This window comes from Macadamia integrifolia, unplaced genomic scaffold (genome assembly GCF_013358625.1).
Source record: "Macadamia integrifolia cultivar HAES 741 unplaced genomic scaffold, SCU_Mint_v3 scaffold1807, whole genome shotgun sequence".
NCBI classification, from domain to species: Eukaryota; Viridiplantae; Streptophyta; class Magnoliopsida; order Proteales; family Proteaceae; genus Macadamia; species Macadamia integrifolia.
The window spans coordinates 35,352-58,605 of NW_024868362.1; the positions used below are offsets into that span (position 1 = coordinate 35,352).

The window sequence follows — 23,254 nt, forward strand, 5'->3', positions numbered from 1 at the left end:
AGTTCATTGTTGCAGAGTCAAAGACGAATAAAGAGTTCCTTGTTGCGGAGCTGAAGATGATGTGTCGAAGTTGCAGATGGGAATGAGATATCTCTCTGTACGGATGGAAAATTGCTAACCATAGTCAAAGTTCATATACTCCAATGATACATAGTATTATATTACTTATTAAACACTAGAAAAAATATTGACCTGAGCTGAAGGCCCCAAGGAAGTGGGATAAGGTCAATTTATTAAGACATAATATATTTTTGTTATAAAAATTACATAATTTATAATAATGGAACCTGTTTGTAATCCTAAGTCTAGGAAATCTTTAGAACCTGTATGACCTGTTGATCTATGAATTCTATTACTGGATCTTTCCATTTAGTTTAATTTGTAGAGGAATATTAGCAAAACTTTGGATACTCTCTTTTATCAGCTTCTTTTACCTTTTCTAAATTTGAATGCATTCCTGTTGAGTCAATTAATACTTTTGTGTTACTACTAGGTTTGGGAGGTTCTGATGCAGGATTAGCTTCAGTTTTGGAGTCCCTGGAATTTTGTTTGAAGCTCCGGGGTTCTGAGGCCAATGTGTTGGAGGAATTATCTAAGGCAATTAATTTTGTTCATATACGTAAGGATCTTGTTGACAGTGGTCATACATTGTTAAACCATGCATTTCGGGCTCAACAAGAATATGAAAGGTGAATTTATGCTCTGACTTAGCGTTGATTCTTATTTGATGCTGTGGGTGACAACTGTGCAACACCCCAAAAGATATTTAATATGCAGAGGGAAAACTCAAATGTTTTTTGTTAAAGTTTCCATTGGTGGCGGCTATCTCTGTTCACGAATAGGCAAAGGACTTTCCTTTTAAACATTGTTTGGGTTTCCCAAAGAGGTCATCTTGTTTTTTTTTTCCCACAAGGTGACCTCTCTGATTTCAGCCATGTTGAGGGGAAGTGGTCAATCTATACTATGGGAATCCCTTAGATCCACCGCATGTTAGGTTTCCCAACCAATTCAGCTATAAGGCCAACCGTGTCAGAATTTTCTGTTGTAATGTCGGCCCTCCCTCGAAGGCCCCTGGCTAACCCTAATGCAAGGTGAAGTGGGCAAGCCTATTTAGAAAGTGAGATTCCTTGATCACTTAAATATTTATTAACTGTAAAGGAGTTTTCAATGTTTCTACTGAAACATTGTAAGCTCCTGATAATGACTGAGGCAAAGGAATTTTGATTTTTGGGGTTCCCAAGTGGGGTCATGTTGATTTTTCAGTAGGTGATCTCTCCAATTTTAGCCACGTTGAGGGAAGATGTGGCCAGTTCATGAGATAGTGAACTGTTAAAATTTCACTGACCAGCTCAGTTAGATGATCAACCATGTTAGAGTTTTCCATTTTAATATCAGTCTCCCTCTAAGGTCCCCCTCCCACCACCACACGCCCCCCCTCAAAAAAAAAGAAAAGAAAAAAAGGTACAAGATGAAGTGGACCCCATTTAGCTGGGATTCTCATGACTTGCTGGGCTGTGCCTCTTTCCTCTTACTTTCATTCTTCATTTTTAGTTTGTAATTTTCATTTCTTATCTAATTTCCTACCCCTCTTTTCTCATCTCTCCATCCCCTGTTTCTGTTTAGACCTCTGTTTTCCCTACTTTTTTTTTTTGGATCCATGTAGCCGACCTCATGAAGTTGGGATAAAACTGAGGTTGTTGTTGTTGTTGTTGTTCTGCAAGATGAAGTGGATAACCACATTTAGACTGCCAAGGGATATTTCTTTGATGACTTAATTTTTGTGAAAAAAAGAGGGGCTTTATACTGCTACATGAGAAAGTGCTAATGAACTGTAATTTTCTACAAGTGGGCAACCCCATTGGGACTGCAAGGGGAATATTGCTTTGATCACCTGATTTCTTTGCTAGATGACTTTTATGTATTTGTATCCAGTTTTCAGTTCACGGGGAATAAAGTTTGATTTTCAACAACCATGCAGGACAACAAGTTATTGTTTGAGTTTGGCTACTGAGCAAGAGAAGACCATCATGGAGAAATGGTTGCCTGAACTAAAGACAGCTGTTGTAAATGCTCAGAAATGCCTAGAAGATTGCAAACGTGTGAGGGGTTTGGTAAGTAATCATGCTCCTGGAAAACAAACATTTCAGTACTACAGTACACTAATTTTCCCGGAAAATAAACATTCGGTCCATAACATCTAAAAGTTTCCTGCTGACAGGATCACTTTTGTCTTCTTATACTTGCAGCTGTGTCTAGCTCTTAACCCGTCTAATGACCATTCCACACCCCCCCCGGGGAAAATAAACTTTCGGTCAATAACATCTAAAAGTTTCCTGCTGACAGGATCACTTTTGTTTGCTTATACTTGCAGCTGTGTCTAGCTCTTAACCCGTCAACGACCATTCCCCCCACGCCCTCCCCCAATCAAATATTTCAAAGCCAATAAAAACTTATATGGGGAAGTTTCTCTTCTCCAACTGTGAGGAGAGTTTAACCATTGGTGTGCCATTATTCCCTCTACCACCCCTATTGTACAAAGTTCAAAACAGCCTTGACACTATTACAGGAGTCCATCCAATGACCTTAACCCGTGGATTAAGAGATTCTCTTTTCACAGTGGGTGAATGAAAACTTTGTCCAACTTCATATACGGCTGATGAATTAACATATTGGAAGCATAATTTTTTTAATACAAAGTTAGGAACTGTTTTGTAAGTTGTTACATGTCCGTCCTTTACTGCACCACTTATTAATCTTGGTGGGTTGGACGAAGTTCGGAATCAAATTTCTTTTGTATGTTAATTTTGTAAATCATTTGTTTCACTCGGATCAATTTCAATAATTTATAGCATCAAAACAATCGAGTCAATAGTTTTGATTTATTTCTGTGAGGACTGTGCAGGTAGATGAGTGGTGGGAGCAACCAGCCGCTACCGTTGTTGACTGGGTAACAGTTGATGGGCAAAATGTGGCTGCTTGGCTCAATCGTGTCAAGCAACTTCAAATGGCATTTTATGATAAGAAGCTTTTATGACTGTATGCTTCAAGCACTCACCACAGTGTGATTTGCAGCAGCATGTTATTGTGCTCGCCACTTGCTTGGTAAATTGAAGGTTATGTTCCTGGGAGTCTTGTTTGAACCAATCTGGCAGTGCAGTACTCAACACCCCCCGCGGTTGGGTTGGGGGAGGGGGGAGCCTCTGTAGCTCTGTGGCAGAGCAGTAGAGCATCCGACTGGGCCACTGGCGATCTATGATCCATGGATAAATCCTGTGTCGAGCGAGGCATTTCCATTAGTTACACGTTTGTGTGCCTTTGATATTGTGTAAAGATGGAAACGATTGATGTGGGGGATCCCAAGCAGTTGGGGTTTCCGTAACTTCAATGGAAGTGGTAACATCTCATTTTCTCTCTTTTCCCTAACACTGTATAATGTGGTTATCCCAATAGAGAGGTCATTTGTATTTTGTACATATTTTGTGCAATAGCATAGGGTGCCCCTTTCCTGGGACACGAGTGGGTTTCTTATAGCTTCTGAGCTGATTATATAGAGTTTTCTTGGATTCTGTGCACTGGATACTGTCTTTGATTGATTGATTGAAATTAGTTTGTTGTGTAATACAAGAGCCTCTCTCTCTCTCTCTCTCTCTCCACATGTTAACAACAGTAATATATCTTCATTAACATTCTAAGAAAATTTATGGGGATTATCCACTCGTGGGTTTCTCTTTACAAAATTACCCATTTATGGGTTTCTCTTTGCAAAATTACCCACCAAAAGTTTCAGTTGACAAAATTATCCAAAATTAGGTTTCTTTTTACAAAATTACCCACTTAAAGTTTAAGTTAACAAAAATACGCAAATTTGAGTTTGGGTTTACAAAACTACCCACTTAGTTTTAGTAATAAAAAAATACATGATTATATGTGGAAGATGAAGAATCACTAATTTAGTTAGGTTTGTAAACCGGGTATTTTTATTAATCCAAACTTTGGGTGGGTAGTTTTGTAAACCTAAACCTAATTTTGGGTATTTTTGTTAACTAAAACTTTTTTGTGGGTAATTTTGTAAAGGGAACCCAAAAGTGGGTAATCATGTAATTTTCCCAAATTTATTATGTGGGTTTTGTGCTGTGTAAGCACAGTTGATTACTTTGAGCCTGTCATCAGAATGGTCCATCTTCGTCTAGGGGGTAGTTTTTAGTCTGGTATAAGTTAATCAGAATGGTCCATCTTCATCTGTGTTTTAAAACTTGAAATTGAATTTTGGTCCGGTCTTCATCAGTTCAAATTCGGATCACCCCAAAATTTGGTTAGACTCAGTTGGAGTCGGCCTAACTTGGTTATTTGAAACTGATTTTGCCAATTCGAATCCGATTTTTGAAACTCTGATCTTGTTAAGATACTCAGGATGGTTCATTATTCTTAGATATGTCGATGGACCAACTGGCCGTCGGAAGTTGTACATCTAATGGATTAGTCATGTCTCAAATCATAGATTCAAATTCAATCAAAACACCCATGTATGACCATGTGACATACCATCCTCCTGCCCGGGTCTTCCTTCGAAGTCCTATGATTCCCATAAACGGGGTACTCCGCCGGACTCCCGTCTTTTGGAATCAGTTCCATCCATGTCTCACCTGAGGGTTAGCTCGCCGCCGGTGTAAGGTTTTTCATGAACAGAGGATGAGGAAGACAAAGAAGGTTTCTCAGAATTTTTAGGGCTCCAACTGACTGATCATGTACGTATATCTTTCAACTTTAATATTCACTCTTTTATAGAGATAGAGTCCAAAGATCCGTTGAACAACGGATCTTTTCCGATCAGCGGAATCGCCCTACCAATACTCCTAAAATTACTCCTTCCGTAACGGAGTGACCGTTACTGCGGTTCCGTGATGAGGCCGGATGGCCATCTCACCAACATCTCCCACTTGGCCATTCTGGCCGAATTCACATTTTCCGTTCTCATTTTTAAGAACCAACATTATGAAATCATTTCCGTTCCTAGATATCCGTTCCTATTTCTAGGAACGATCATGATATTTCAATTTCCGCTTTCATTTCCAGGGGCATCCATCATGACATTTCAATTTCCACTTTCATTTTCAGGGCAATAAAAAACATTGTCATGATAAGGAACTTTAGTTCCTATTCCAAACTTAGAGATCTAAGTCCACTATTTATTCCGAACATATAGTTCAAATTCCATTTACATTCCCAATTTTCAGGAATTACTTTCACATTACAAGTTCCCATTTCCGGGAACATTCGTCATGACATTTCCAGGAACCATTTCCATTCCTATTTCCAGGAATTATTTCCATTCCCATTTTCAAGAAACATTTCCATTCCTATTTCCATGAATAATATTCATAACGATTTCGAATATATATACAATTTTCAATTTTCCATGACAAGGAACATTCAGTTCCAATTCTAGACTTAGACCGACCTAAGTCCCTTATATATTCCGAGCACTTTTTCAATTCCAGAATTAGATAACCCTAAGTCCGATTAAATTTACATGCTTAACATAAGCTTCCGCATGAATTCCCTTTGTGAGGGGATCGGCCCAATATCGCTCGTAGGTACATAGGTTACTTTAATTTCACCTTTTCCTACTATATCTCGAATATAGTGCCACTACATATTTCTATATGTTTCCCCTTCGAGTTATTACGGCTTGATTATCACAGAATATTTTCACTGGTCCATTTACAAGATCCAGCCCAAATTCATTTATTTCCACTGGTCCAATTACAAGATCCAGCCCAAATTTATTTCCACTGGTCTAATTACAAGATCCAGCCCAAATTCATTTAACAAACGTCTTATCTAGACTGCATGAGTACCATATTACAGGCAACATACTCAGCTTCCAGTGGGTGCCTAGCAACACACCCTTGTTTCTTGCTACCCCAAGAAACTATTGCACCTCCATATATAAACACATAACCAGAGGTGGACTTAGAGTCATCTCTATCACCTCCGAAGTCATCATCAGAGTATCCAATAACCTCAAGCTTTTCTGCTTGAAAACACAATTTCAAGTGTTTAGTTCCTTTAATATATTTCATAATCCTTTTCACAGCTTCCCAATGGGTAGAGCCAGGATTGCTTTGGTATCTACTTACCAAACAGACTGGATAGGCCAAATCCGGTCGTGTACACAACATTGCGTACATCAAACTACCTACTGCTTGAGCATAAGGTACATTCAACTTTTCCTGTCCTTCTTGAGGACATTGACTTTTTGATAAAGTCTTTCCCAATACTATTGGAGTTGAAGAGGGATTGCAATTCTGCATCCCGAATCATTTCAACACAGAGTTCAAGTATTTTTCTTGACTCAAACACAATCTACGTTGTGTTCGGTCTCTAATGATTTGAATTCCTAGAATATAGGATGCTTCCCCCATATCCTTCATTTCAAATCTGTTACTAAGTTCGTACTTGGTTCTCTCCAAGTCATTTCCAGCTACTCCCACTCTTCAAAATATATATATACAGTTGTCCAATTTGACAACTTTGAATCCTAATTAAAGGATCATTTAAAAAAACATGAACATTAGGACAAAATATATACCAATATACAATATTTTCCTGTCCCATTCCCCGAAAACCTTTAGGTTGTCGCTTAAGTGTACAATTTCTTCCAACTCACCGTTGAGAAAAGCATTTTTGACATCCATTTGGAACAACTCTAAGCCCAGATGTTCAACAAGTGTAAAAAACAATCTAATAGAGGCAAATTTCCCTACCGACAAATAAATATTCTAGTAGTTTATTCCTACCTTTCTGTGTATATCCTTTTGCAACTAACTGTGCCTCGAATTTATCAACAGACTCATCTTCTTTGTACACATTTCAAACTATGAAATTTCTACCTCTTGTAGCTCATAAGTTTTCATAAAACACAATTTCCTCCCACATGGCATTCCACCATTCACCTAATTCTTGCGATTTCATCGCTTCACTATAGGTTACGGGATCGACTACTTCTTCCACATCTGTGTCAATTGTATGACAAGATGATTGACATAATTAAAGGTAATAGTCATCTAAATAAGTTGGGGGTACTCTATTTCTTTTACTCCCACTTACCCTCGGCTTCGGGTCTTGTCCTTGATGATCAACTTGATCTTCAAGAGCTTGGGATTCCTTGATAGAAAAATTCTTGGTTCCTCTTGATGGTCAACATCGTAGTCATTGTCAATGACATGCAGGGGTTCTATATCCTCCTACAACGGTTCCTCTTCTAGTTTCTCTAGAAATTCCGCATCACGACTCTCAATTACCGCTTTTCAGGATGATAGAACATAATCCCTTTGATCATTCAAGATATCATATGAACTTGCATCTGGTCGTTCTAGAATCCAACTCTTTCCTTTATGACACAGGCATTTGTACATGGGCTATTAATCCCTACTTCTTTAGATTTTCTAAGTTTGGTTTCCTGCCTTCCCCTAATTCATAAGGTTTATTCTAATCATGCAATAACATAAATCCATGGAAAAACACTCCATAATGTTGGGCTTTTCCGAAATCAAAGTTCTATATGTCAGCATAATTTCAGATCCCAACCACCTTCCATTGCATATTATCAATTTCAGATCTTATATCATAAATAATCCCATGCAAATGCACAAAAATAAAACTTTAAGCATAATCCACAAGATCCGTACAAAAATCGGATCGTCAGGCTCATTTTGCTTGAACAACCATAATAACTAAGCTTTTAAAAAAAAATTTCCAATACAAAGATTGCATTGATTTCCAGCCTTTTCCTGATATCCAAAGTCATTTTTGTCAACTTTTAGTAACATGTCGATTAACTCATTTTCGACATCGAAAAAAAACTTAACTGGCATTGGAAGTCCATAAGTCATTAGCATCAGGACATATTTCATGTCAGACCTTCCATTGATTCACTAGGTGAACAAAGATTGGGTTCAACCGAACAAATCTCCTCAATTCATTCACAAAAATCCAATGGTAAATCCAATAACATAGCTAACAATGATCATTTACCAAAAATGATACATAACATGACCCATCATTAACTTTGATACTTCCAATACCACTTGTAATGAAAAGCTAATATATATTCAATATATTAGACTACTAAGCTTGTCTTGCTAAAAGTAGACAAAATAAACTTGGACAGATCATATGAGATTACCAACTAAATATATCAATAAGTTCCAAAAATTCCATTGAGCATATATTATCACTGAAAATGATGCAAGAAAAAATAACATTTAATAAAATGATTGCATCGATATATTATCATTGGCATACCAAGACCATGTGGTCTAACAATTGGTCCACTTGAATAGACTATCAAGCAATCACGTCATATGGTTCTAACGGATATCAAGTCCAGTCTAACCTCAATCATGACTGAGTATTTTTCCACCATCTAGTTAGTATAGAATACAATTATTTTTCCCACCAAACCAAAACTATGGCTAGAGGTGATCATCGACCAAAACATAGTACATTCCCATAATAAGAGTCTACCTTGACTCAAAGTATTATTATGGAAAATAATTGCCAATCCATAAAGCCCATGGAGGTGGTGTCACGTAGATGACCCAAACCAACTCATCAAACCTTAACATATATATATACTCAATGAAATTTATGAATAAAAAAACAAAAGGTTTGACACTTTCCTTTTGGGTTGAAAAATCCAAAAAGAAATACATCAGAGACCTATTATGGGCTATAGATCATTTTTAATAAGATCCATGATCTCTAGAACATATAAAACATAACAAGAATACATTCAACATGTAAACTCTTAATACACAATATCTTCACAATTCCAAAACATATCAACCTATAATACGGACATTATAATGCCAAGGTGATAACGAAAAACAGGAATTCAAAATAAGATTGCCATTCAATATCTTGAATGCAATCACATATGCATGTGAAGAACATTAGAAGTGCGTCTCCACTTCATATATAAAACTCTGATAGCAGCATATTCAATATTATTTTAAAAATAATAATAATAATAAAATATTAAATGAAATTGTAAGTGGACAAACATTGTTATATATGACAGAACTAGTACAAATAGCACCACTATGATTATAAAATAAATTATAATTGTTCATATAAGACAAGTTACCAGACCATTATATGAAAGAATTAATAAAAAATGACCACTAGGCTAGTAAAATAATAAATTATTATAATCAATTGTTCCATGTAAGACAAGAAAAATTGAATATATATACGTACCACACTATTATAATATAAAACATAATATTATGTAAACAACAAACAACATAATAGTGATAAGTAATAAGTGAACCCATGTAAAGGTGCATATATAATATAATAAATAGGTATCACTCATGATATTTTTAAACTAATCCACGCTCAAGAGTATCAATATACGGAATTAGGATACTTACCTGAGACAATAAACATTTATTTTAAAATAATAAATAGATTAATATTTTTTAAACAATTCAGTCAGCATGATATGACATTGGTTTTAAAATAATAAATAGAATAATATATATATATATTTTTATAAACCAATTCAGAATTTAGAGAGTATTATATTAAACAAATAATATCCTCACATATAACAATTCTAAAGCAACTTGTCGGCAGTGAGGATAAATTAAAAAAATATCATGAGTCCTGTCGGCAGTGACCGGTGCCGGTGAGGATGAATTAAAAAAAAAAACTTGAGTTGCACTTACCTGTCGGCAGCAACCTGTCGGCAGTGACCGGTGCTTGCTGCTCTCACGGCTCTGATCAAGATGGGTGAGAAGAACAAACGTCAAGATCAGCCACCGGCGGGCAGCTCGATCCTCAGAAACTCAGAGTGTTGTAATCGCCGCTGCTTGCTTGGGACGAAAACCGTGCCGTCTGACCTCAGATGCAAGAAAATCAGTTCAGCGGCGTTTTAGATCTCGGCGCTGATCGCCCAAGCTTCAGCTATCGGCGGTGTTTTAGATCTCGACCGTAGCTCTGATACCAGTGTAAGGTTTTTCATGAACAGAGGATGAGGAAGACAAAGAAGGTTTCTCAGAATTTTTAGGGCTCCAACTGACTGATCATGTACGTATATCTTTCAACTTTAATATTCACTCTTTTATAGAGATAGAGTCCAAAGATCCGTTGAACAACGGATCTTTTCCGATCAGCGGAATCGCCCTACCAATACTCCTAAAATTACTCCTTCCGTAACGGAGTGACCGTTACTGCGGTTCCGTGATGAGGCCGGATGGCCATCTCACCAACATGCTCATCAATGGTAAAACCTCCGCCTCTCAGTCTGGCGAGGACGGCAGTGCTTCCTCTGCCCCGGCTAACCCACTACATTCTGGCCATGCAACACGTGGACAACCAGCCAATCTGGGACCACAAGGTACTACTGCTTCTTCCACGCTATCCCATACTGATTCTCTTGTCCCCATTACCTCTGCATTTGATCATCCTTTGTCCCCTTCACTCCACACCTAATACACATCAGCAGCTGCCATTATCCCACCTTCCAATCATGACTCATGAGGGAGTCATGCCTTCCCCAACCGTTACCCTCTGCTCATGCCCATACTATCACAAACCTTAACCAACCCATACATGCCTCATCCTCTCTAGGTCCTTCTGCCAACCCAAAGTGGTCCCTCCTCCCCTCTGTTCAAGCTTACCTACAAAGACCTGAACAGGCCGAACAAATTCTCTCTCCTGCATCACCTAGCAAACTGCTCCCTGTCTGGCCTTGCAACCTTATCGGACACGCCATCCTTCCCTCTCAACCCTCATGACCCCAATTCTTTGTCCTCGGCCCACCTTGAGCCCATTTCACATAACTATTCTGTTCTCATCTCATCGGCCCACCCGTCACTTCCTTCACCGACCCAAACCTCCTCTTTACCATCCACCTCCCCAGCCCACCACATGGCTCAAGTCCAGTCTGATTTTCCACCCACCCGAGGCCAACACTCTTTCGTGGCTACCCAAGCATTGGCTCTTTCTCCCATTAAACAGTATCAGCGCCTAAGTACTCCACAGTGCCTTTACCGTAAAGAGCAGATTCCACGCATCATGAAGTCCAAGCGTCCCGATTCTATTGTAGGGGTTCCAAACACTTCTCTCAAATGCAAACGTCCTCGTCATGGGACCTTGAGAGTCAATGCCACAAATTCCGCAACGGTTTCTTCGCCATCAGATGAGCATTTTTTAGAGTTTACTCCCGTGGTGACTGGGGAAAATCAGTCCCATGGGGAATTATGACACTCATTAGTTGGAACTTGGAATTGCCAAGGCCTGGGGAGAGACCAAGGCTCATACTGCTAAGATAGAGAAGGTGAGAAAGAAACTAAAAATGAGAAATAGCTTCTCAGTAGATGCTCAGGGAGCTTATGGTGGCCTGTGTTGGATTTATGGGCTAAATTAATTATTCGGGTTGATTAAATGGGTGAGAGTCAAATTGCATGAACCGGTTCGGTCCACTCTCAAGCTTAGGGATATGCTGGCTCAACCCATTGTGGTTTAGGATTTTGAATGCAAGACAGTATTATAAATACTAGGTTTTGGGTCCCTACAGCCATTATTCACTCTTCCCCACTTTACCACTAAAGTGAGAGAATCAAGGAGGTTTAAGGGGCTGTAGAAGATCCATAGCCAAGCCAAGAGAGCGAAAGTGGGAGTGACCAACATCAATCATCTTCAGCATACTAGGTGAAAGGTACAAATCGATCCTCCATAATTTTATTAGATTCGTGTTCTTGTTTTTCCTGTGTGGTTTTCTCAATAGGGTTTCAAACTCAAACCCATAGGGAGTTCTAACAAGTGGTATCAGAGCAGACCACATGGGACAAGAATCGATTGAATTTTTCTTATACATGAGGATTTTGATTGTTACTTAAAACCTGATTTGATTAAAAATCATGAAAATCATAAAAATCGTAATTTTACCATCACTTAAAGATCCTGTATGGGAAAACTTTCTTCACAAAAGTTGTAGATCACGAGAAGACGGTCTCGACGGTATGTCGAAAGTCACCGGAAACCTCCGGACGCGTCGGCACGTGCCGTCGGAAATCGGCTGCCGGAGGAGAGAGAAAAATAAAAAAAAATAAAAAAAAGGCGGCGAGTCATCGCCGGTTCAACTCGGAAACCCTACCGATTTGAACCGGCGACACAGTGGGTCAACTCATGTGCACTATTTGACTCGGTCAGAGGTTGACCGGGTCATTGACCAATTGACCCGAATTTGACCCGGAACTCATATGGCCGAACCGGTTGGTTTGGATTGATTTAAAAAAAAAAAAAATAAAGGCTTGTTTGGTTTTTGTTCATTTTGGGTTTTTATTTAAACTACTTTAAATTTCATTTAAAGGTTCGTTTTAAGGCCAAATTGAAATCTGTTTTTTGCGTTGGATTTCTTGTTTCGGGCCACATTTAATGATCTAATTTTTAATATGACATATTTATTTGAAATTTTATGTTGTATTTAGTTTCAATCATTGAAACAAAATAGCATAAATCAATGCTTTGAAAAATATATATGTTATTGGTTACCATGAAATTGAGAAATTTTTTTTTAAATAAAGATATGTTAATATGGAAAAGGGTGTAAGCTTCCGCTCATTCTTAGTTGCAAAGTAATTTTGCTTTAGGAAACCATGAAATGATGAGGTGGAATCCACCAAAGTGGTACATCTTATTATTTCATGATTTTCCACAGGGTAGCAATGTAGGTGACATTTTCCCAAAGATGATGTCACCAAAGTTAAGAAAATGACAGTAACCTAGAGGTTCCTAAGCCCAAAGGTGAGGGGATTTCAAAAGTTATTGTTCTTTTCACAATAAATATGAATTTACAAGAGGACCAGTGCATTCTTAGCCCAAAGGATAGGAATGTAGTTGCGGTTGTGACTTTTGTATGGTTATTGTTGTCCTAGTGACATATTTATATGTATGTTTTGAACATAAAGATATACATCTCCAATGGGAAAGATATGATAGAACTGAGTGAAACCCACCAAAGTGGTACATTCAGTTCGATTGTATCTTCCCCAACAGTAAAGGTGATACTTTTCCAAAGGTTATGTCATTAAGGTTTGAGGATAATCATCCACATTTTAGAAAGGGACATTGAATTTAGAGTTCTTTCGCCCAAAGGTGATTGAATTCCGAAGTTGGTGTTGTTTTCACAGTTAAAAGAAGAATATAAGAGCATCAGCTAATTCCTGTCCCAAAGGATAGGGATACATTTTTAGTTGTAACTCTTATTTAAAATATATTGATGGTATTACATGCTTTTATATTATGATTTATATTTTGATATTTGGCATGTATTGTGTTGTTGTTACTGCTGTAGTAAGATGGCCATTCCCTCAAGTTATGTATCTTCCATCCCAATGCTCACTGGTAACAACTATCAAAAGTGGGTGGAGGAATTAGAATTGCATTTAGGTCTTCTTGACTTAGACTTGGCACTTAGGGAGCCTAAACCTGAGCCTCTCACAGACTAGAGCAGAAGTGCTGAAAGGACCAAGTTTAAGAAATGGACTAAAGCAAACAGAAAGTGCATACTGGTTTTAAAAAAGGCAGTTCCTGAAATTATACGTGGGAACATAGAGATCAAAGACACTGCAAAAGAATTCCTGGATGCTATTAAAGCTAGATTTCAACACAACAAGAAAGCTGAGAAAACCACATTGATGACCAGGCTAATGAATACAAGGTATGATGGATGTGGGAGTGTTAGAGAATACATTTTGGGTGTAGCTACTGATGCTGGTAAACTTAAGGATCTTGGAATACAGATCGATGAAGAATATATTGTACACATTGCACTGAATACCCTCCCTAGTCAGTATAAGGTTATCCAATCTACCTACATTGCACTGAAGGATGATTGGAGCCTAAATGAGCTCATTTCCATTTGCACTCAAGAGGAAGAAAAATTGAAACAAACTAGGTTTGAGAGTGCACATGCAACTTTCCACAAGGGATCTTCTGGTGGACCAAGCAGAAGGAACAAAAAATTTTCCAACAGAGGAAGCGTCAAGCCATATGACAGGACTAATAGCTCTCAAGAACTTGACACATCTCAAAAGGCTCAGGATGAAGAGAATACCAACAACGTAGAGTGTTTCTGGTGCCATAAGAAAGGACATGTGAAGAAGGACTGTTTTATTTTCAAGAAATAGTTAGAGAAGAGGAAGAATTTTAGGGCTGATAAGCAGGATGATACCAAGAAAGGGTGAGGTAGACTGATCACCAGCAATTGAGAGCAAGTAAAAATTAGTCCCATCAAGTAGTTAGGATTTCTTTACATACAGTTATTTGAAATGCTTGATTAGTGGGAGCTCTGGTTTTGTTTAGTATTTGTTTATGTTTTGAACCTTAGCCCGTATATTTTGGGGCACAGTTTGATGAATTATGGTTAAGTTTTAGCATTTACATTATGCACAGTTATTTCTTGAAATATTTAGTTTATGATTTCATTTGAGAATGTTTTTATAGGCAGTAATTGTCTTAGTTATAGGCAATATTTTGCCACAGTTCAAAAGGTAATGTTTGCCACATTTTAAGACAGTATTTGTCACAGTTCATAGGCAATATTTACCACAGTTTATATGCGGAAGGCCACAGTTAGATATTAACCACAGATCAAAGGCGATTTGCCACAGTGAAGGTTAATATCACAGTTAAGGACCTACATGGAATGATAACAGTGTAATTTGAGGATATGTCAATGTTTCTATAATGGTATCCCACATAGATTCGTGTTAAGAAACTTACTTATGTTTGTAATAACAGAAAGTTGTATGTCGTATATTGAGGTGTATCTTCTACTGTTATTCGATGTGAGTGGTTTTTCAACTGAATCACAGTAAGAGTGGTTAATGTAATAAGATTCTATGGCCACACCAATTTAAAAGACATCCTTATAATTAATGTAGCCCAAGTGGGGTTATTCGATGTGAGTGGTTTTTCAACTGAATCACAGTAAGAGTGGTTAATGTAATAAGATTCTATGGCCACACCAATTTAAAAGACATCCTTATAATTAATGTAGCCCAAGTGGGAGATTGTTGGATTTATGGGCTAAATTAATTATTCGGGTTGATTAAATGGGTGAGAGTCAAATTGCATGAACCGGTTCGGTCCACTCTCAAGCTTAGGGATATGCTGGCTCAACCCATTGTGGTTTAGGGTTTTGAGTGCAGGACAATATTATAAATACTAGGTTTTAGGTCCCTACAACCATTATTCACTCTTCCCCACTTTACCACTAAAGTGAGAGAACCAAGGAGGTTTAAGGGGCTGTAGAAGATCCATAGCCAAGCCAAGAGAGCGAAAGTGGGAGTGACCAACATCAATCATCTTCAGCATACTAGGTGAAAGGTACAAATCGATCCTCCATAATTTTATTAGATTCGTGTTCTTGTTTTTCCTGTGTGGTTTCCTCAATAGGGTTTCAAACTCAAACCCATAGGGAGTTCTAACAATCTCTACTATAGTCCAATGCCTTCAAAGGAACTCAACGAAAAGGAGAAAGAGAAAGAAGAGATATGGAGGAGAGATTGGGTGAGAAGAGATGGGAGCATATTTTCTTTTATAAAGGAGAGAGGTTCTGGGTAAGAGTAGGAGGAGTTTGCGTTTTGTGTTTGAGTATGAATTTGAGTTCAGGGGTTAGAGAGAGGAGAGATATTACGTGGAGACGTAAAGTAAGAATGAGAAGAGTTATAGTTTGAGTGGGAGAGAAAGATATTTTAAGTTTGTTATAAAAGTCAATAGGGGAAAAGAACGCTCCATTGTCTTCAAACTCAGCTCGGATTGGTTCAGTTTCGGCCGGATTGGATCGTTATGGCTGATATCAGATCCGGATCGAAATCCTCTATAACGTTCATACTTGGTGGAGGCTAGCGGAGGTTATCTACGATGGCTTGTCAAGGTACTGGTCTGAAATCTTGGTTTTAAAAATGGACCGGATGGACCAAAACGTAGAGGATGAATCGGAGTTATAGTCCCGAATCTGAGCTGATCCACCCAGAGTGCTATCATCGTCATTGGCGGTGGAATACCTAGGCTGTTCTTCCGCCAGCCTCGGCCAAGAATGGACACCAACATTGTAGTTTAGGCCTTTTTTTGTTTTTTCCATTTTTACTATTTTCTCTATGTTTTCACCTTACAAGGTGAGAGATTTTTCAGGTTTGGAAGTCATTTTGGGGGTTTTTTTCTTTTCTTGATCTAGGGATTTCTTCCACGGGGTCTTTGGTGTTAAGTTCTTTTGGTCCTAGTTTTGCTTCTGACTCCGTCGAACTGGGAAGTTAATTTTAATTCTTATTTTGGGTTTTTCTGGGTTGTGTCTTGGGATCGTGTGAATAAGTTTTGGGGATTTGAGGTTGCTTTACGCTTAAGTTAAGCATTGGATTTGTTCCGAACTCTCTGGTTTTTTGGGGAAGATGTCTGAGAATTTGGAGCTTCTTTCTTCTATGGAACTGAAACTTGGAGTTTGTTGTTTGAGATCTTTTGCTTTCTCAATTTTTGGGTTGTTTATGTGGTGAATGAAGGACGTAATACATACTATAAAACAACAAATAGGATCTTGCCATACATTCATGGAATCAAAAATTAAAATATAGGGGTAGACGCATACCGTTCACCATCGACTGTGAAGAATTCGCCGCCATTATATCCTTCTGCAAACCCAACCACAAACATAATGGATTCTCTAGGTTTCTCCCACTAGCTCCCCTTAATGCTCTTTTGATGATAGAGCCAATAATGAGAGTAACGTTAGGGTAAGAGGAGGACCTAGAATCCTATTAAATAAAGTTTGTGCACCCTCCCATTAAGGTGTGCCAAATAGGGTAGGACTATTTTCCCTAATTAGATGAGGAGTGGATTTCCTATTTGGAATCCAATTCTGTAAGATTAATATCGGTCAATTACCTAATTGGTATAGGACAATAATAAAAAACATTCTAGAGAATTTTCTTACAATCTCCCACTTAAACCATATGACCACATAATAACAATCTCAAACATAATTTGGATTCCAATATCATACTGCAGTATTTGAAAGTAAACTCATCAACTTTATATCATCACAATCATAATACCATATTTGAACAAAACTACTAATGTGGATCATGACGGTTATACATCATATAATGACATATTCCCTTCTATAATCACAACACTAGTAACCTCATCCAAACAGGTGCAAAAGTAGGGAATAGACTAGAAAAGTCTATTACTAAATGGTCCAACATAATATCTCACATATATGAAATAAAATGTGTACACATAATAATAAAGTGAGAAATATTCAGAAACAATAAATATCATAATCATTTAAATAAGTAAAATTGTCTAACATAATATGACCATTATATCAAACTTTACATAATCCCATATCCGTTACAAGATCTATAAAGTGTTTAGGCGCTAATGCCTTAGTCATAGGATCAGCAATCATCAGACTTGTCTTAATGTGTGTAATAGACAATTCTTGTTTCTAAACTGATTCCTTCACAAAATTGTACTTTACTCCAATATGCTTCACTCTACTTTGAATGCTTATCATTTTTGGAGTAATATATGGTAGCAACATTGTCACAATACATTCTTAGCTGCTTTGAAATGGTGTCGACAACCCGAAGTCCTGAGATAAAGTTTTGTAACCAAATTGCCATAGTTGTGGCCTTAAAGCATGCAACAAACTCTGCTTCCATAATAGAAGTAGAGACCCAAGTCTGTTTCTTGGACTTCCAAGAAATCGCCTCACTAGCAAGTAGAAAGATGTATCCTGATGTAGATTTCTCACTGTCGAGGCATCCTACATAATTAGAGTCTGAATATCTGATCACTTCCAACTAATCAGATGCTCTGTAAGTAAGCATGTACTCCCTAGTCCCCTTTAAATACCTCATCACCTTTTTGCTGCAACCCAATGATCCATGCCAAGATTACTCACATATCTACTTAACATACCAACAGTAAAATTGATGTCTGAATGAGTACAAGCGATTGCATACATAAGACTCCCTACTACAGAAGAATAGGGAATATCCTTCATTTGTGCTCTTTCCAATGGGGGAAACACCTGATTTGCAGTTCATCATGTCATATCTTTCCAAAGCTTTTTTAATATAGGTTTTCTATGAAAGCCTATGTATCCGATGAGATCTATCACAAAATATCTCAATGTCGATACCGAAAGAAGCCAAACACATATCTTTCATTTCAAAGTTCTTAGAAAGAAAGGTTTTTGTATCACTCAACAAACCAAAATCATTACTAGCAAGTGAAATATCATCCACATATAAGACCAGAAATATAAATTTACTCCCACTAAGTTTCAGATATATACACCTATCAAAGGTGTTCTCAACAAATCTGAAGGAAACAATGATGTGATTAAATTTAATATACCATTGTCTGGAAACTTATTTAAGTTTGCACACTAGATTTACTTTTCCTTGATCACTAAATCCCTCAGGTTGGTTCATGTAGACTTTCTCATCTAAATCCCCATTCAAGAATGTGGTTTCACATCCATTTGGTGAAGCTCTAGATCATAATGAAAAGGTTAATGGGTCATTCTTGATTCCAATATCGAACTCTAATTCTTGGAGATATACTATATAGTCATCCGGAATAGCAGACCTCCTAACCCTTTGAGGTCTTCCTTGAATTTCTGGTTGAAAAACATTCATAGTATTATCAGTGGTAACTACATCATAAAGTGATACATCTTCAATAGTTTGTTGTTCCATAGGATCATTTTCAATAGTCACCTGTGAAACAACATCATCATGATGAATATATAAACTTCTATAGTTTGAGGTTCTACAAGATTATTATGAACAGTCACCTGTGGAACAACAATATTATTACGATGTACATAAGTCGGTAAGGAAATTTGATGTTCTTCAAATACCACATTATGTGATTTTTCACTCCCACTAATGTTGCCATCCTCTAAGAATCTAGCAGTTCAAGTTTTCACAATTCTGGTACTGTATGTAGGTGCATAGAACCTGTAACCCTTTGACCACTGATAATAATCAATAAAATAAAAACTTATGGTTTTAGGGTCAAGTTTTCTTTCATGTGGATTGTACAATCTAGCTTAAGCAGGATAGCCCCATACATGTAAATGCCCTAAACTAGGTTTTCTTCCATTTCATAACTCGTAAGGAGTTTTAAGAACTGAATTACTAGGAACTCGGTTCAAGATATACATAGCTATATTTAATGCTTTGCTCCATAAGAATTTAGGCAATGAGGAGTTGCTCATCATGCTACGTACCATTTCTGTGATAGCACGATTGTGTCTTTTTGCAACCCCATTTTGTTTAGGTGTACCAGGAGTTATGTATTCGGTGGTTATACCCTTCAACTTAAGGAATCGGGCAAATGGTCATTCACTTTGCCCTGCATTAGTATGTCTACCATAATATTCACCCCCTCTATCATATCTCATAGTTTTAATATTTCTGTCAAACTTGTTTTCAACTTCAGCACAGAACACTTCAAAAGCATTCAAAGCATCAGATTTTTCTTTTAATAAGTACACATAACAGTATCTTGAATAATCATCAATGAAGGTGATGAAATATTTTTCGCCAGTTATACAAGGATCAAAATGGCCACAAATGTCAGTGTGTATCAATTCTAGAAGTGAATTGGTCCTTTTGATAGTAACTTTATTTGTCTTAGATTGATTGCCTTTAATGCAATCTATACAAGTGGTGAAGTCAGTGAAGTCTAGATTTTATAATATTTGATGCTTCATTAACCTCTCCATTCTAGGTCTAAAAATATGACCTAAACCTCTATGCCATAGGGATGAGGAATCATCATTGTTGGATTTACGCTTTGATCCAACGTTCACATGCAAAGCAAGAATGGATTTAAAAAAATTAGAATTGAAATTAAGTTTATAAAGACTTTCACATAAATATCTAATGCAAACTAGATTGGCATCTTTAAAAATGTTTACAACACGAGGAGGAAGTAAAGTCTTTATTTGTATTGTAGTAGATCTGAATGCTCCAACATGAGGAGGAAGTAAAGTCAGAATGATTTGGACAAGGCAACCTTCATTCATTATTAGTTCGAGGGGTTTTAGTTGTGCACAAATACTTACCATTTCAGAAATATGGTCCCCTATCCCATTAGTACCAATATACTTCATTATTGCTAGTTTGGTCATCAAAGTCTCAGCCAAAGATTTATCAGCAGTAGCAAAACGGTTCTCTACATTGGTTAGGTATTCCTTTGCATTTTCAGAAGCTGGTATGGAGCTTTTGATAGTCTTGTTAATCATCTTCATGATATATAAAAGGCAAAGATGGTTGGAACGCTCCCACCAATCATGTAATGTAACCTCATCATCAGTGCTCTCATCAGCGAAGGTATAGGTTTCTCATTACGTAAGGCATAATCATGATCCATGGCAGCAAGGTAATAAATAAGTTCTTCATGCTAGTCATTAAAATTTGATTCATTCAGAAGTAGCACATTATTCGAAATAGGGATAGGTGTTGAACCTATAAATAAGAGTAAATAATACATGCTTATCAATCATCATCCTTTGAGTTTCAGTAATAGAATATTAAAATTCTAGAAAAGTAACCTATTGCATCATTACAATCTATCATGTGGGATCGAGATGGTAACATACTAGTGGTTCACTTTACATTAGATGGAAGACATCATTTGGGAAAATTATTTAAGTCATCAAAATTGTCAAATAAGATGTATATTTGTGGATATTCCCATCCTATTTAACCATTACACTATCATATATAGATCAACGCAGTCAATCAAGAATGTATACCTGTGAATATTCACATTCTATCTTGACCGTTACATAACGATCATCATAAGACCCTAAAGTTTGAAATTAAAATTGAATGTGTGATATAATTATGTTTAAGGCCAAACATATATAATTATTGAGATCAAGAAAAATATATACCTATGGATATTCTCACTCAACTTAATCACATCATTGATGCCCTAAACTCATTTAAGTTTGAGAATTATACACTTTCAATTTAAATTTAACATAAATTATCATCCAAGCATCATAGGTATTTTAAAATAATGCATAAAGACATAAACAACACCTATTTCTATCTATTTCTATTATAAATAGTATTCTCAAATTCATAAAAAATTAACTGAAAATAGAGAGCATAAGTAGAAATAGATGTATAATCCATGAAATATGCACAAACTTAACTACAGAGTGCAAAGAAACCATTTCCATTATGAATAGAATCAGAAATAAAGCATAAAGAGAAACATATTCAAAATAGAAATAAATAATCCAAGAATAAAAACAATGACAAAAGTGTTTCTAATTTCTTATTTCTCTTTCTATTTATATAATAACCCCTTAATGGGTTTAAACAAAGAAAATAGATTGATTTTCATAATGGGCTGATTTCATTTAATCAAAAGCCCTTTAATGGGTTTAAACAAGGAAAATATGGACTTACACAATGGATTTATTTTATTAAATTCCATAATATAGGCTTTCATAATGGGTTTAGTTTAGTAAACCCCACATTTTTTTTTTGTAGGGTGCCACAAACCCAAAACCCTAAATTATATTATGCAAAATAAACCCTTGGATAAAGTATAATAAATAAACCCTAATTTACAATTAGAATTTAAATTTTTCAATACTTGTGAGTCCCAAGCAAATAACGTAAAGGGGATTTTTAAATTAATGAAGGGATTTTACAATTGGTCGTATGATATCGGTCATGAATCATATGGATTAATATCAAAACTAATACAATTCATCCCATTCAAGCCGATCTGATCAATCGGATCCATATTACCATAACTACGATGACCACTTTTGGTCAGCAAAGAACCATCATTCAATGTCATCATTGATACTTAAAATATATATATATATATATATATTCAATGATGACATAACCCACTCACCTAGTTTAACATAATATGGGTACTGTTCATGAACAATACCGAATACTATTCATGAGCAGTACTCTTCATTTTCCCTTATTTCCAAACTCCACCAAGCTGCAGCCGATGCTACACTTGGAACAAGAGCCAATTACGGCCAAGGGTCCTCGTGGCCAAAAAAACTATGTGCAGTAATATGCACAGTACTGATGTGCGATTTTATGTAGCGACGCGCAACGTAGTCATAAACCTTTCGCATATGAAACCTTTGTTTCGTGCATCGACATAGATTAAATTTCATATGATTTAAGAACACATTGGCGTAACCATACAGCTCTGATACCACTTGAAGGACGTAATCCGTACTATATAACAACAAATAGGATATTGCCATACATTTATAGAATCACAAATTAAACCATAGGGGTTGACACATATCGTTCACCATCGACTGTGAAGAATTTGTCACCATTATATCCTTCTGCAAACCTAAGGATGAACACAATGGATTCTCTAGGTTTCTCTCACTCGCTCCCCTTAATGCTCTCTTAGTGATGGAGCCAATAATGAGAGTAATGTTAGGGTAGGAGGAGGACCTAGAATCCTATTAAATAAATTTTATGCACCCTCCCATCAAGGTGTGCCAAATGGGGTAGGACTCTTTTCCCTAATTAGAAGACGAGTGGGTTTCTTATTTGGAATCCAATTCTATGAGATTAGTAGCGGTCAATTACCTAATTGGTATGTGGGACAAAATAGAGAATATTCTTATAGTGAATTGTATCTGAATTGAATCTTGACTTAGGTTCAGTGGTGCATGCTCGGATTAAAATTGGGTTTGTCTAACCAGGTTGAAGGTCAGAGGGGAACTACATATTTCTTTGTTTCTTTCCCCTTTTCCTTTCTTTTGGAGTTAGCCCTGGAGATTTTGTTAAAGTTCTTGGCGTTAATGGAAGAAGTAGGGTTTGGTTTATTATCACCGTTGACGTTGGCTTCGTTATCACTACCTCTCTTTGTGGCTGCCTTGGCCGTAATCGTTGTGATTCCCGACGATTTGGTAGCTCTCATCGTGAACACGAGCAGAAGAAGAAAACCAGGATTTCAATGATGGAGTGGGTTGGAATGGGGTTTTGAACGAAGTAGGGTTTGGTTTCCTCCTTAAACCAGGTTGTGAGAAAACCAAGATTTCAAATCATTTTTTTTTTCAATTCAATGTCCACGTGTACGATGCCACATGTCGACAGATAAACCAGCCTCTGCTAATGTCAAAGGTCGTAGACGATTTTGATCCATC

At 37.0% G+C, this 23,254-nt stretch overlaps 1 protein-coding gene across 1 annotated transcript in view; it reads left to right on the forward strand.

The window, feature by feature from the left end:
* LOC122064884 (AUGMIN subunit 5-like) overlaps positions 1–3,619 on the forward strand; it is a 28,434-nt gene extending 24,815 nt beyond the window's left edge. The window contains exons 8-10 of the mRNA XM_042628670.1: positions 494–689; positions 1,979–2,111; positions 2,903–3,619. Of these exons, the coding sequence (XP_042484604.1) occupies positions 494–689; positions 1,979–2,111; positions 2,903–3,034 (461 nt within the window). The 3' untranslated portion in view covers positions 3,035–3,619. The remainder of the gene's footprint in view (positions 1–493; positions 690–1,978; positions 2,112–2,902) is intronic.
* Positions 3,620–23,254: the final 19,635 nt, after the last annotated feature.